The sequence below is a fragment of the Balaenoptera ricei genome, chromosome 14, assembly GCF_028023285.1.
Source record: "Balaenoptera ricei isolate mBalRic1 chromosome 14, mBalRic1.hap2, whole genome shotgun sequence".
Lineage (NCBI taxonomy): Eukaryota > Metazoa > Chordata > Mammalia > Artiodactyla > Balaenopteridae > Balaenoptera > Balaenoptera ricei.
Window position 1 is genome coordinate 67,417,884 of NC_082652.1, and position 17,090 is coordinate 67,434,973.

Genomic DNA, 17,090 nt, shown 5'->3' on the forward strand with positions numbered 1-17,090 from the left:
AGGACATCTGCAGTACGTATATCCAACCAAAGACTTGTGTGTACATAACACATACATAACCCCAACAAATCACTAAGAAAACTATAACCCAATCAGAAGCGATAAAAGACTTGAATGTGTAGATCACAAAAAAAGTTACCCAATATCCAATAAGTATATGAAAAGGCTTCAACAATATTACTCACCAGGGAAATATGAATTGAAACTCAGTAAGCTACCACTATACACACCAGAAAGAATAGCTACAATGGTATAGACTAACGAGAGACTAGTGAGAGTGTGCAGCAACTGGAACTCTTGTTCATAGCTGGTGGGTCATAACATATGACTCTACATAATCACTGTGGAAAATTGTTTAGCAACATTTACTAAAGCTAAGCAAGTACTTATCCTATTATCCAGTAATTTCACTTCCAGATACAGACCCAAGAGAAATGAGTGGATATGTCCCCAAAAAACATGTAGAAGAATGTTCATGGCAGCTTTCTTCTTAACAGCCAAAACTGGAAAAATCCAAATGTCCATTAACAATTGAGTAAATTGTGGAATATACATACCATAGACTACTACACAACAACAAAAATAAAGAACAAAACAAAAAAAGTACTGCTACATGCAACAATTTGGATAAATCTCAAAAACAGACCAAAAACAAAATGCTACAACTGTGTGATTTCATTCATATGAAGATCAAAAACTGGCAATATTGATAGAAGTCAGAGTAGTGGTTACCTTGAGGAAGGGGTGGTATTGACTGGGATAGAGAGCCTTCTAGGGCGCTGGAAATGTTCTGTCTCGTGATCAGAGTGGGGGTTACACAGGTATATCTATGTGTCAATTTTTATTGAGCTGTACACTGACAATCTGTATACCTTATTGTACCTGTTATACATCAATTTTAAAAGATCAGTAACAATATATTTATGTGGTTTATTCACCTAAAGCTTTTATTTAGAGTAGCAAGAGTTGCCTTGATCATAAAAGAATCTCCCCAGTTAATTAAATAATGAGTAGTGACTAATTTTTTTTTTTTTTTTTTAAACTTCCACCAAAGATGGCTTTTTAAAAAAATTTATGGCTGTGTTGGGTCTTCGTTTCTGTGCGAGGGCTTTCTCTAGTTGTGGCAAGCGGGGGCCACTCTTCATCGCGGTGCGCGGGCCTCTCACTATCGCGGCCTCTCTTGTTGTGGAGCACAGGCTCCAGACACGCAGGCTCAGCAATTGCGGCTCACGGGCCCAGTTGCTCCGCGGCATGCGGGACCCTCCCAGACCAGGGCTCGAACCCGCGTCCCCTGCATTGGCAGGCAGACTCTCAACCACTGTGCCACCAGGGAAGCCCAGTGACTAATATTAAACTCAATTCTGTATTCTGTGTTCTTCAAATTGGCATATAAAGTTGTTCTGCATATACTAATGGAACGCTTTAAATAACTCAAGTTCTTAAGTCTTCAACAATTTCTCATCTCCAGAGTGTTTTATTTTTATAGTCTGGACCTTAATTAAAAAGACTGCATAGCAGTCAGCCCTTTCAAAATGGAAACAGCTCACAGAAATATTTCTAATTTAAGCCTACTGCCACACTGTTCTAGAATTCCTTACGCCCAGGGCTCTTAGAAAAGATTCAGGAGCTGCTGTACAAATGCAGTAACTGAGGCCATTATTGTTGATTTTTCCCCTCCCCTTCCCTGCTTCCCTTTGTAAGGAACTGAATATATTAGTAATTAAACTTTTTATTCTTTTCTTAATGAGAAGGGGAAAAGAAAGCAATCCAACATTCAACAGAAACCATTTACGGGGATAAGAATCTCTTCCCCAAACACACGAGAAACTAATTTCTGCACACCTCTAAGACTTTTGGAGGATTCTTGTACCTTGTAACAATTATAGGAAAGAAGGCATTAACAAAGCTTCAAAACATTATTCTTAAGCAGCCTTCATCTCCGCATTTAAATGTGAAAGTTATATGATGTCACTTATCTTCAATTGTAACAACATTTTAATAAGCTCCTCGAGAAGCTAGAGGGCAGCTGCTCTTAATGTAGAAAAATTTTTTTTTCTGTGAACAATTTTTTTTTTTTTAATTTTGGGTATATAACACATCACTATTTTTTTTTAATTTTATTTATTTATTTATTTATGGCTGTGTTGGGTCTTCGTTTCTGTGCGAGGGCTTTCTCTAGTTGCGGCAAGTGCGGGCCGCTCTTCATCGCGGTGCACGGTCCTCTCCCTATCGCGGCCTCTCTTGTTGCGGAGCACAGGCTCCAGACGCGCAGGCTCAGCAGTTGTGGCTCACGGGCCCAGTCGCTCCGCGGCATGTGGGACACCTCCCCAGACCAGGGCTCGAACCCGTGTCCCCTGCATTGGCAGGCAGACTCTCAACCACTGCGCCACCAGGGAGGCCCTCTGTGAACTATTCTTAAGTTAAGCAATTTCCATGCAGCTTTTTCCCAAAATTCCTTTGATCCAGCAACTGTACTTCTGAGAAAATATGTTATGGAAATATAAATATTGCTTAACAAACATGTTCAGAAGTTTTTTTAAAAAACTAACTCATGAAACCTGAAAATAACTAACAATCAGAAATACATGGCTATGCAATTTATTGCACTTTTTAAAGTGGAATATGCTCTGGGAATCAAATATGTTTTAGAAGAATATTTAAGAATATAGAAAAACACGCACAATATATTGTCGGGTTTTTAAAAGGCAATTACCGCATAGTATGTATACACTCTCATTTTTGTCTAAATATATATGTGCATGGAAACAAACTAGCTATATGCTAAAATGTTAACTGTAGTTTTCTTAGGTGGAGAATCACTGGTAATTTTGTTTATTCATGTTTCTTTTTTGAGCATTTGAAAATTTCCACAATGAGGACATATTAATTTTTTTTTAACATCTTTATCGGAGTATAACTGCTTTACAACGCTGTGTTAGTTTTTGCTGTATAACAAAGTGAATCAGCTATATGTATACATATATCCCCATATCTCCTCCCTCTTGCGCCTCCCTCCCACCCTCCCTATCCCACCCCTCTAGGTGGTCACAAAGCACCGAGCTGATCTCCCTGTGCTATGCAGCTGCTTCCCACTAGCTATCTATTTAATATTTGGTAGTGTATATATGTCAATGCTACTGTCTCACTTAGTCCCAGCTTATGCTTCCCCCTCCCTGTGTCCACAAGTCCATTCTCTACATCTGTGTCTTTATTCCGGGAGGACGTATTAATTTTGAGGTTAGATATTTTTTAGTCTTGTTAATACCAAGTTCATTTAGATTAAGTGATCTGCTTGCCCAGGTAGGCTTTCTCCTAATAGAATTTAATTAAAATTGGTCTCTTACTAAAATGCTCAAGCTTTTTTTTTCCTAACAGGTCAGAAGATGAAAAAAGACCTTGCTACAAGCTATTACTACAACTGTGAAAATGAATGAACTGGAGTTATAGGTATTCATATCGATGAATCATACATTATTTCTAGGGAAGAAAGCAAACTGATGCGTACATAAAGTATAAAACATGCAAGAAAATACTACATATTGTCTAGAAATACCTACGTATGTGTTACAAGTATAAAGAAATGCAAGACAATGATAAACAGAAATTCACAATCCTGATTACTTTTGGGTCTTGGCTGACAAAACTGAGGAGGGATACACAGGGGATATCAAACATGTTGATAACCTGTATTTCTTAAACCGATTGACAGGCATATGGGTATTCATTATATTACACTTTGTACCTTTTAGTATTAGGTAAAAGGAAAAAAGCCATCCATGGCTCTCAGGATTTGAATGTTTCATAGAATCCAAGCCCAAATCACGTCTATCCCCTGTAAGTGGTTCATATCCTTCCCCAAAATCAATTCTTTAAAATTCAGTGTTTTCAATTTTATTCAGACATTTAAGACATTTTTGTAGACAGAGCATACTACGCATTTCAGGGGGGCCTACCCACTCAAAATACAGTAAATAAGAGTGTAATGTGGAAGGTTGATGTATCTGGCTGAGGGCAATATGCCCCTAAAGCTGGTATTCAAGGCAGCTATGCAACGGGGTTTAAAATACAATGTTTATTCTCATTAAGAACCTGAATAGTAATTTAACTAATTGGCGGTGCATTTGAGATGCCACAATCCAAACAGCTGTAGTCATTGGTTGGAAGGCATAGTCTCTGTGGAGACATCAATATGCAAAGAAGGGCAACACCTAAAATCCTTTTGTTAACTTTCCACCCAGCTGTTAAGTGCATTTGTGAAATTAGAGTTGACTTATAAGTGCACTGTAATACTCTAAAATGTGTTTAAAAAAATCAATATGGTCAGGGAAGTGTACTAATTAGACAGCTTCCAAGCAATTACAAAGTCAGTATTATATCAACATACATTTTTATTACCCTGAGTCTAGTATTTATCTAAGACAGAGACCTCCCAACTTCCTATTACATAGGTCCTTCCTAAATTACCAGCTAAAATCAACCAATACCTTCTCCTTGAATTCTGTGGTTCAGAAATGAATAAAATGTAGCAGGGGGTAAATTTGGAAGTAAGAAATAATAGCAGGTTCTCTATTCCAAATGAAAACTGGTTTTGGTTATAGCTATAAACCTTAAGGAGCAGGTGAGATAATCCCTTTGTCCCCCTGTCCCCCAAGAAGCTAGAGTAGAAAACTGAAGTAGGTGAAGCAAAGAAATTTTAATACTCAAGCAATCTGGCACAATAGTGGATCTTCGGGAAATAATGTCTACTGAGCAATTATAAAAAGTGAATTTGTTTTTATTTAAACAAAGGCTTGACTATCACAGTAACTAAGAGAGTCACAAATAAAAGTACATTCAGTAGCCATAGTTTTCATAACCGAGGATCTAAAATTAATGTGCAAATGGAAAAAAGGTGACTGTTCCCAAAGGGCTCTTTCTGGCCATAGATTGTACACAGGGTAGCCATCTTCAAGATCAAATAATCCTTGTAGTGAGTTTTAACATTTTGATTCTAGAACATATACATCAAGAAGTGAAATCTACATCAAGTATAAGTTAGAATGATTCTTGAATATCTTCGTATTGGTAAGAAAATGATGTTAAATTCCCAAAATTTACCAAGCTATTAAAGAAATTTTTTTTAAAGTTAGTTCAATGTACATCTATGCAATATGTAGGACTACTTAACTTGTCATAAATTTAAAGGCAAATTACACTGTTTAATGTTCAACAAGAAGCAAAAGGTAAGATGAAAAATGAAAAATCTATAAAAAATGAAAAATCCAAGGGGAAAAAAAATCACAATCTCACTCTAGAGTAGACTTGCGAATAAATTCTGATCCAATTTAGTTTAGGAAGTATGAGAACCAGTATGCAGTCTGCCTTTTGGAAGTAGCAGTAAAAAGTTCATACAGGTAAAATGCACACACAAGCGAAGATCTATAACATTTTACATGTTAGTCGTGGTTCCCCAATTTCTACCAACAGCCACTGGAACCCCTCCATGTATATAGCCCACAGTTCGAAGAGTCCCACCCTAAACTCATCACCTCCTGAACCCACACAGGGAGTGTTCTCTATCACAGGCACTTAGGTTAGATATCTAGATGTCGACTCACTGTTCTTCTTCACCCCCTTGACCCAACTGTCCATCAAGTCATGCTGACAATATAAGAATCTCGTTTTCTTCATCCCTACTGCCACAATCACAGATCAGACTACCGTTATCACTTGTCGAATAATTTCTTTGAAAGTGTGGTCAAACTTGCCAATTTTTTTCGATAACCTGGATTCTCGCTGGAGGAGGAATCACATTTACTGTTTTGGGTGAATTAGCCTGGATCTTATTTTCCTTCAGAGATCATAGTCAGTGAAGAATCACAGGAGTGATAATAAAAGATAAAACTCCTAGCTTTAGATTTACAATTTGATTATGAATTTCTGCCCTAGAATATTGATCCTACGAACGAGAAAAACCCCAGAGATCATCACGTTTTAACATATTGATTATTTTTTAAAAACTAAGGAAGACAGTAATAAATATTTAATGTTGATCTTGAAGTGATCTTTAAGATATCTGTCCACCTACAATCTAGGTGGCCAGAAAGTAAATTATGTATAACCTTACATGACAAAGACTTAAGAAGAGAAGGGAGTATATGATCACATGAAAAATAAACAGCTAAAGACTTACCGGAATGCTTGATTCAGAATTTGATAATGAAAATGGTCTGGTGCCAATCCTATGACCACAGCATTAGGGTCACTTGTTTGTATTCCTGGGAATGGAAAGAAAAAATTATTGAAAAATGCAATTAACAGTAATGTCACATTTTATTATAAAGTAGTTTTAGTCAATCAAGTACAAATTTTTGCCATAGCAATAATCTGAAGTTTAAGAGATTATCCTGCCCAGTGTACTTTGGAAGTATCAGCTATAACTTAAAAAAAAAAAAGGTCTCCTAGTATTTCTGTATATTCCTTTTGCATGGTCTAACAGCTACTGAGTAACTAGAAGATCTGAACTGAAACTTATAACCTGATGTTCCCAAACAAGCAACAATTCCTAACTTCAAAAAGCTTTACTGATTAAAATCAACAAGAAGAGCCACAGTTCTCTATGAGCTATCAGATCAATAGCAACTGATGAGGGACTGAAAACCTAACAGGCAAGGGAAATTAGACTCTCTAGGTGACACAGCTGAGGCTAACGCCATCATGATAAATACGGAATGCACTGTAGGGTCTATAGTTTCCTACATAATAATACCTAATCCACTTCTAGTTTCACAAATATTATTCTATAATTAAAGCATGTTTTAAGGCCTTGGTACCTGATGACAAGACTTTATATACAAGAACCAAACAAGTACTTTCACCATCACAGATATTAAAACTCTGATTGAAGTGTCTGTGCATTATCCATATGCCGATTCCTATTTGCCTCTCTTATTGCCTGCCTTTAAGCATTCTCATTATCGATTCTACCAAAATGTGAGGGGAAGAAACAGAGCAGATACGCAAGATTTCCAATTTCCTCCTTACCAGCAGCCATGAGTATTGAGTAATTGGTTAAAGTTTGTTAAAGGAAGAAAATAAAATCAATGGCTACAGTTAAGAGTTGGAGTTTTATGTGTTCTTTTTATTATCTCCATCTACCACTGGCTAAGATATTCAATATTAGCCAAGATATTTCCATTCCCTTCAAAAACCTATCTACTTTGGGTATTTTCATGTATACAAAGATGTTGCAAGATTAGTCTTACATCAAATAACAAAGATTTCTTCCAGACCAGAGACTGTGCTTATATATGTCAACTCCAGCTCACTACTGCACAACTAGAAACTTTCTTCAAATAAAGTAAAAAATCTGAATAAAAAATTGTTTTGCAGTACTTCAGCTAACTCAGAAATATAAATACACTGATTATAGAATGTATTTGTCATTGTTTTTGGTAGCCCAGTTTCTGAATACCATTTTCATAATTAGGGAACCCACTAGCTCATAAGGCTTAGTGAGGAGCAGAGCTCACCCTCTCCTGAGAGGGTGAAAACACCAGATACTTATTTTCCAGGCTCTCTGCAGCTACGGGTACTGGCCTGAGACGGAGGTTCTGCCAATCAAAAGCACCCCCCCCCCCAGGGCTTTAAACTGGGAGCTAGGAACATAAAGCAGCAGGGAGAACCTCACTGGAAATTCTGAGGCAGCAGTGCTAGCTGGAACTTCCAATCTCCAGTGCTACTGGGGTGAACAGGCAAGCTGCAGAGGTCAGTGTTCAGCAGGGACACTGAGGGCGCCGGATCAGTTCTGCATGAGACGTCGCATGCTGTTCCTCAGCGCACAGCCCCTGAGGCTAATCTCCAGCTCCCCTGGGCAGTTAGTTCTGTGGGCTACAGTCTTTTTTCTTTTTGTCATGGACATTTAAAAAATATTAAAAAACAGAAAGACTAGCTCATAATGAGCCCTGATGTACCCATCACCCAGCTTTAGCAGTCATCAACGTTTTGCCAATCTTATTTACCATTCTCTACATTTTTTAAAGTCTTTTAAGTATATTCCAGTATCATCTCACCCTTTCATATTTCAGTACGTATCATTAGCTGATAAAGACCTAAAAAAAAAAACCCACCTTAACATTATTACACCAACAAAGTTCATAATAATTCTTTAATATCACTCAATACCTAGTCCACATTTGAATCTCCCCAAATGTCTCAAAATGTCTTTTTACATCTGATATGTAATTGGCACCCAACAAGGTCCATATATTGTATTTGATTGTTATCTTTTACATCTCATTCTACAGCAACATTCCTCTCCACTTACTGGAGCAACTAGATCATTAATCTCGGAAAAGGTCCTACATTCTGGATTTGGCTGATTGCTTGTGACATTATTTAATTTATTCCTTTACTCTTATTATTTCCTATAAACCAGTAATTGAATCTAGAGGCTTCATAAGTTCACATTCAATTACTAGGCAAGAGTACTTATAGGCAATGCTATGAATTTCCAATTATATCACATCACGAAGCACAAGAGTTCTGCTTGTTCTACTTCCAGTGATGTTAAGACTGATCAATAGGTTCAAGTGGTGTCAGCCTGATTCCTCCATTTTGAAGTTCCCCATCAACTCTTTACCTAATGTGTTTAAAATCTATTGATATTGTTGCCTATTTCACTAGGGTTTGCCAAATGGTGATTTTCTAATTCTGCCATTCCTTTTGCATTTACTAGCTATAATTCTTCTATAAAGAACTTACCCTCATCAAATGTTTAGTTACTATAAAATATAGTTAAAATAGGAAAGGCAGGATAAATGCTTGTTTCATTTATCCATTTTCAGAATGAGTTACTGCCCTAACAACTTCCCATAGTGACCAATGAGTTTTGTGGGGTTGAATATCATTTTGAACTTTTTATATGTATGATGCGTTACAATCTATTGCAATCAGTATTCTTTTTGACGCTCAAACTATCCCTTCAAATTGGCTTCAGTGTCCTTTAGGCATGACCTTATTAGTTTTCAATAGTTTCCTTGCTAACAATTAGTTATCCCAGACTCATCTTATACAACGCCTGCCCAGATCTGGAATCACCCATTTCTCCAAGGAACTAAAGTGGGAAACCATAGTAGACACCAGTCTGACCACTGGGCTTCACTGCTTCTATGCCTTTTTAGTAGAAGATCTAGATAATATGTACTTTTTGAGAGAACAAGGGAGTTGATAATATTTTTAATTCAAAATTAATACATACCTCATTTGATTTTTATATTTCTATCTCTTTTCACTTACACTTAAAATCTGAAGTACTAACAATACTAGCGTAACTACTACTTTATCCTATAATACATCTATAATTACAAAATAATATCAACACTACTAGTAACACTAATACTACTGAATGCAGTTTTAGATTTCTTTGCAGTTCTTTTATCCTTAAAATTGATCCCCCCATGAATGAACATGAAATTCAAAACACTGAATTTTAAAGTCATCTGAAGTAATTCTTTTCTCTGAGTGGTTATGTCACCAACTTTATTATATAGAGTTCATTTGTTTCAATCTGTTTTTGGTTTTCAGGGATTGGTTTGTTTTTAACTTTTTAATTGTCTTTTAAATATGTAAAATATTTACATGGTTCCAAAGTCAAAACTAGATAATAACGTACTTTTAGAGAAATCACCTCTCCTCTTCCCACCCTCCCCCTTTAGATAACCATTTTTACTAGTTTTTCATTTATCTTCCTTCAGCTTCCTTTCACAAATATAAGACAAATACATTTATATCCATTTTCCTCTCATTTTCTTACACAGAAAAAAGCGTGTAAGGCTTTCTATACCATAATTTTTTCACTTAATATATCCTATGAAGATCACTCTTATCAGGATATAGAATTCGCCATTACTTATCTTTCAGCTACAAAGCATTCCATTTTGTGGACATTTCATAGTTTTAATCAGTCTCTTCCAATGAACATTTGGGTTGTTTCCAATCTTTTGTTATTACAAATAAGGTCATAATGAACAACCTACCTTATTCATATGTCCTTGCACATTTTTGTCACTGCTTCTTGGAGATAGATTCCTACAAGAGGCAGTACTGCTTCACACGCAATTTTGAGAGCTACTGCCAAATTCCTCTCTGCAGGAGTTGTGCCATTTTATATCCTGTCAGCAGTCAGATCTTTTAATAAATTTACTTTCTGTTTAATTCACCCAAAGTTGGTTTCTGTTTTTTGCAAATTCTGATTGATATACAGTTATATTTCCTGATAGTATAAGTTTTGAGGTTCTGCCTAACCATATATCCATGCTGAAGTTCTCTAATCATTATTTGTAAAGCTATCACATGGTTTTATAATGATGTATTTATACCCATTTTTTCTATATTGTGTATTTCACTCTGAGTATCATCTACAAAAAGCAGTGTGGCAAAGCTTCATAACACAAGGATATTTTTCCAGTTTGTTAATTTTTCCAAAGAGAAAACTTTTATTTTCTCTTGATTGAAAATATTTCATGGTCATTGCAAAAACTTCACACCATACAGAATGACATCTATTTTTAAACAAGTTGACCTTGGTTTATCTCATATAGTCAAACTAATACAGTGGCTCCAGGAATGACGATTATAATACTTAAAGAAATCTTAAACTGTGTTTTTTCAAACTGTGGGCCATGATCCATTAGTAGATGGTGAAACTAATCTGGAGGACTCTAAGCAGCACCAAAATCACACAGTTAGGTAAACCAAATGGAAAACAGAGTACATCTCACAAGTAAGAGTATTGTTTAACATATACAAATACACATACATACGTCCTGGATTTCTATGTAATGTGTTTCACTTATTTTGGAGTGCAGTCAAAACAGGTTTGAGAAACACCAATTTAGATTCAAACTACTGTTGACAGAGGAAATCTGACTAAACACTTCTAAACATCCAGTTTTAAGAATGATTTATAAGCAGATATGAAGAACCAATTTTTAAATCTTTCTGAATTTCTCCTACCTTTAAAATCAGGTAGGGCCCGATCATCAACCAGCAGCATGGGTCGGACTTGTTTCTGCTCTACCAGGTTTCTGGCTGCAGTCAGAGAAGTGAATATTTCATCTTCAGAGATATCAAACTCCAATTTTTTCAATCTTCCCAAGAGGTCTTTCTTGCTCTCTTTGGTTGTATTGGTCACAAACCTAACCATTACAGAAGTAGCACGTAACCTGGAAAAGTAAAATTCAGGTGTCAATAGGCAATTTTACATTCCAGCTCCATAAAACCTAATTTGGTAGCACTTGCCAAAGGTCAGAAAATTAAGGGTAAGTCACTGAGTAAGTGTTTTTGTGGCCAGTAGGTTTTATAATCTATTCAAAATTGCTTACAGATTATCCACACCCTGTGGACTGCTTCATCTCCAAAGGCTGTAAAGTCTACCTTTTCAAGGGCCTTCTATACTTTAACTGAATTTAACTACAGGGTTTTAGTAAAGAAGTAAAAAACAAAAACAAAAACAAAACAAAAAACCCCAACACTTAGTAACCACCATACTCACAGAATATGAGAGGTGAAAGTTATCTTAGAGATTATCTACTAGTGTAACCTTCTGAAGACGAGACAACTCAGGCCTAGAGGATTAATGACTGGGCTCAGCTGTACACAGCGGGGCAGCAGTGGGGCTGTGACAAGAACTCCAGCCTACGTCCTAGACAGGGTCTGACCCTCTATACTAAGAGAACAGAGGACACCTCAAGAGTTCTTCCTTCTTCTTAGCCAATTAGACACTGGCTAAGCCCTAATGTGCTACTAAGTTTACAAACAGAAACTACTTGGAGAAAGAAACATTCCATTTTTACAGACTGGAATGTGTTTTCCCTTTGAACTACTTTTGATTCCATAATCTGCTTTTGGAACCTAAACTGGCAATCAGGTATCAGAGAAAGAATTCATGATAGTCCAGCTTTCTTTCAAAACAAAAATTATTTTCTTGGTCCTACAGTCCTTTAACCTAAAAATAATTTATCTACAATTAAAATTTTTATATTAATACCCTGTTGCTTTTTATCTTATACCTGCCCCAAATAGACACAAGGCATAAAGCACTATCCACAATTTAAAATAAGCAAGCAAATAAAACAGAAAAGAGATCTTTAAGAATTCAAAGACCATTCATATTTATATGATTAAATAGTTCATTATAATCATGATTATCTCTATAATATCTGTATAGTAGCTTTTCTGAAAAACACATTAAATTTGGTAGTTTATCTCTCAAAAGAAATTGAATACTTCAACATAACTATTATCTTAAAAATGAACAAGTCTAAGTACTGAAATGATCATATCATTTTTAACGAGCATTTTAAAAACCTTTTCTTTTTGCTAGTCCCTCAACTTCCCTTAGTCTGTTTGTTTCTATAGAAACCAAAACTGGCAGTGACAGTATAGCAATCTCTCTGGGATGGAAACCCGCCAGTGTCAGTGAGAGAACAATCTGTAGGCTCCTGCCCCTCCAGAATGGCAGGCTCATAGTTTACAGAGGTCCTTAGAGATGTCATTCATTGTTCACCAGAAATAAGATTTTTCTTTCCATCCAGAGCAGAAAGCTCATCTTTGAAGCAGTAAAAGCTCTTGTCCAACAGGAGAGGAGACTGATCGACAGACATCCTTTTCCCTAGGAAGTCTGAGAGAGACCATGGCAAGGAGTCAAGAGAAAGTCCCCGTCTCCAACTGATTTACTTCAGGCTTTAAACATGTTGTTGTCCACCTGTAAAATGAATGTCATGACTGCTGGCTAAGTCAACAGCTTCCAAATGACGCCTACCAGATCTAAAATCTCTTCACACTTATTGAAGCCCCAAATGGAGAGTAAGCTCCTTGAGAGAGTGCCAAGTCAGTGTTGATCTCTTGCCGTAATACCTGGCACTGTGATACTAGTCACTAGATTTCCTTATCAACAGCATACTTTGTGAATATTGTAAGGTTTGAAAATGATAAAGCACCACATGCTAAGTATTGTTGATTTTGAAAATCAAAATTATTTGAAGATGAGATGCTGAATAACATTACTAGTTCTGTTGTACTGAGGAGTACTTTTTTGAGGAACAAACATTCACATTCAGTTCACTTTAACAAGCTTTCATTATGTATTTTGTATCTAGACTTATGGTGACGCATCAGAAATGTAAGACAATCTCTAACCTTCAAAAGCATTAAGTTTAGTTAATGGAAATAATTCTAAAATTTCAAGTTCCTTAATTAAATTTTAGTTGAGCAGCTGCACACTCAGTGTTAGAGCTTAGCTGAAAAAGAGTACGCGGAACTATGGCTTTATATATGTGTGTATTTCTTTTTGGGATTCCAGGATTCATTTGTGATTTTTCCAACGCTACTTATTCCACATTTCAGAGTCTCGAGTTTTCATTCCCAAATTTACACTACTGACTTAGAAAAAGATACACATAAAGAACAAAAAGACTAAATCAAAAGGCCAAACCTAACAAAAGGCTTAGAGAACAATGTTTGGAAGATATTACAATGCATACATCTTCTAGCTAAACCCAAGGCAGTTCCTGTATATATGGTAAACTGGTGAAATGCCACCTTAAGGCCATCCATTCAGCTAATGATCTGCCTTGGTAAAACGGCACCTACAAACATATTTGTCAGCTGAACGTGGAGGATAGCTTGCCTTTGAAGAGCTTCCTGTGCGCCTGGCACAGCTGTATCTTCAATGTGAAGTGTGCCACTGAGATCCACCAAAACAGCTTTTAATGTACGGCGTGCTGCCATCCTTCATTCCCTAAGAGAGAGCAAATGAAATTAAAAATACACTTTAGGAAACAATGGACAATTAAAAGCTGGTAAGTCTTCAAAATATCATTCATATCTAGAAAGATACTTAGTGTTAAGCTGCCTCCCTTTCAGAAAAAAAGTTTTTTAAACGACAAATAACATACAAGGGAACTCCCATAAGGTTAACAGCTGATTTCTCAGCAGAAACTCTGCAAGCCAGAAGGGAGTGGCATGATATACTTAAAGTGATGAAAGGGAAGAACCTACAACCAAGATTACTCTACCCGGCAAGGATCTCATTTAGATTTGATGGAGAAATCAAAAGCTTTACAGACAAGCAAAAGCTAAGAGAATTCAGCACCACCAAACCAGCTCTACAACAAATGCTAAAGGAACTTCTCTAAGTGGGAAACACAAGAGAAGAAAAGGACCTACAAAAACAAACACAAAACAATTAAGAAAATGGTCATAGGAACATACATATCGATAATTACCTTAAACGTGAATGGATTAAATGCCCCAACCAAAAGACATAGACTGGCTGAATGGATACAAAAACAAGACCCATATATATGCTGTCTACAAGAGACCCACTTTAGACCTAGGGACACATACAGACTGAAAGTGATGGGATGGAAAAAGATATTCCATGCAAATGGAAATCAAAAGAAAGCTGGAGTAGCTATACTCATATCAGATAAAATAGACTTTAAATTAAAGAATGTTACAAGAGACAAGGAAGGACACTACATAATGATCCAGGGATCAATCCAAGAAGAAGATATAACAATTATAAATATATATGCACCCAACATAGGAGCACCTCAATACATAAGGCAACTGCTAACAGCTATAAAAGAGGAAATCGACAGTAACACAATAATAGTGGGGGACTTTAACACCTCACTTACACCAATGGACAGATCATCCAAAATGAAAATAAATAAGGAAACAGAAGCTTTAAATGACACAATAGACCAGATAGATTTAATTGATATATATCGGACATTCCATCCAAAAACAGCAGATTACACGTTCTTCTCAAGTGCGCACGGAACATTCTCCAAGATAGATCACATCTTGGGTCACAAATCAAGCCTCAGTAAATTTAAGAAAATTGAAATCATATCAAGCATCTTTTCTGACCACAACGCTATGAGATTAGAAATGAATTACAGGGAAAAAAACGTAAAAAGGACAAACACATGGAGGCTAAACAATACGTTACTAAATAACCAAGAGATCACTGAAGAAATCAAAGAGGAAATCAAAAAATACCTAGAGACAAATGACAATGAAAACACGACGACCCAAAACCTATGGGATGCAGCAAAAGCAGTTCTAAGAGGGAAGCTTATAGCTATACAAGCCTACCTAAAGAAACAAGAAAAAGCTCAAGTAAACAATCTAACCTTACACTTAAAGAAACTAGAGAAAGAAGAACAAACAAAACCCAAAGTTAGCAGAAGGAAAGAAATCATAAAGATCAGAGCAGAAATAAATGAAATAGAAACAAAGAAAACAATAGCAAAGATCAATAAAACTAAAAGTTGGTTCTTTGAGAAGATAAACAAAATTGATAAACCATTAGCCAGACTCATCAAGAAAAAGAGGGAGAGGACTCAAATCAATAAAATCAGAAATGAAAAAGGAGAAGTTACAACAGACACTGCAGAAATACAAAGCATCCTAAGAGACTACTACAAGCAACTTTATGCCAATAAAATGGACAACCTGGAAGAAATGGACAAATTCTTAGAAAGGTATAACCTTCCAAGACTGAACCAGGAAGAAATAGAAAATATGAACAGACCAATCACAAGTAATGAAATTGAAACTGTGATTACAAATCTTCCAACAAACAAAAGTCCAGGACCAGATGGCTTCACAGGTGAATTCTATCAAACATTTAGAGAAGAGCTAACACCCATCCTTCTCAAACTCTTCCAAAAAATTGCAGAGGAAGGAACACTCCCAAACTCATTCTATGAGGCCACCATCACCCTGATACCAAAACCAGACAAAGACACTACAAAAAAAGAAAATTACAGACCAATATCACTGATGAATATAGATGCAAAAATCCTCAACAAAATACTAGCAAACAGAATCCAACAACACATTAAAAGGATCATACACCACGATCAAGTGGGATTTATCCCAGGGATGCAAGGATTCTTCAATATACGCAAATCAATCAATGTGATACACCATATTAACAAATTGAAGAATAAAAACCATATGATCATCTCAATAGATGCAGAAAAAGCTTTTGACAAAATTCAACACCCATTTCTGATAAAAACTCTCCAGAAAGTGGGCATAGAGGGAACCTACCTCAACATAATAAAGGCCATATATGACAAACCCACAGCAAACATCATTCTCAATGGTGAAAAACTGAAAGCATTTCCTCTAAGATCAGGAACGAGACAAGGATGTCCACTCTCACCACTATTATTCAACATAGTTTTGGAAGTCCTAGCCACGGCAATCAGAGAAGAAAAAGAAATAAAAGGAATACAAATTGGAAAAGAAGAAGTAAAACTGTCACTGTTTGCGGATGACATGATACTATACATAGAGAATCCTAAAACTGCCACCAGAAAACTGCTAGAGCTAATTAATGAATATGGTAAAGTTGCAGGATACAAAATTAATGCACAGAAATCTCTTGCATTCCTATACACTAATGATGAAAAATCTGAAAGAGAAATTATGGAAACACTCCCATTTACCATTGCAACAAAAAGAATAAAATACCTAGGAATAAACCTACCTAGGGAGACAAAAGACCTGTATGCAGAAAACTATAAGACACTGATGAAAGAAATTAAAGATGATACCAACAGATGGAGAGATATACCATGTTCTTGGATTGGAAGAATCAACATTGTGAAAATGAGTATACTACCCAAAGCAATCTACAGATTCAATGCAATCCCTATCAAATTACCAATGGCATTTTTTACGGAGCTAGAACAAATCATCTTAAAATTTGTATGGAGACACAAAAGACCCCGAATAGGCAAAGCAGTCTTGAGGCAAAAAAATGGAGCTGGAGGAATCAGACTCCCTGACTTCAGACTATACTACAAAGCTACAGTAATCAAGACAATATGGTACTGGCACAAAAACAGAAACATAGATCAATGGAACAAGATAGAAAGCCCAGAGATTAACCCACGCACCTATGGTCAACTAATCTATGACAAAGGAGGCAAAGATATACAATGGAGAAAAGACAGTCTCTTCAATAAGTGGTGCTGGGAAAACTGGACAGCTACATGTAAAAGAATGAAATTAGAATACTCCCT

General features: G+C 36.3%; 1 protein-coding gene across 6 annotated transcripts in view; it reads right to left on the minus strand.

The window, feature by feature from the left end:
• Positions 1-17,090, minus strand: part of HDHD2 (haloacid dehalogenase like hydrolase domain containing 2) — a 49,105-nt gene that overhangs the window by 17,217 nt on the left and 14,798 nt on the right. For all 6 annotated transcript variants that reach the window (XM_059893811.1, XM_059893814.1, XM_059893813.1 and 3 more), the window contains exons 2-4: positions 13,670-13,780; positions 10,996-11,204; positions 6,173-6,257 (exon numbers count right to left, since the gene is read on the minus strand). In XM_059893811.1, coding sequence (XP_059749794.1) covers positions 6,173-6,257; positions 10,996-11,204; positions 13,670-13,770 — 395 coding nt within the window. In that variant the 5' untranslated portion in view covers positions 13,771-13,780. The remainder of the gene's footprint in view (positions 1-6,172; positions 6,258-10,995; positions 11,205-13,669; positions 13,781-17,090) is intronic.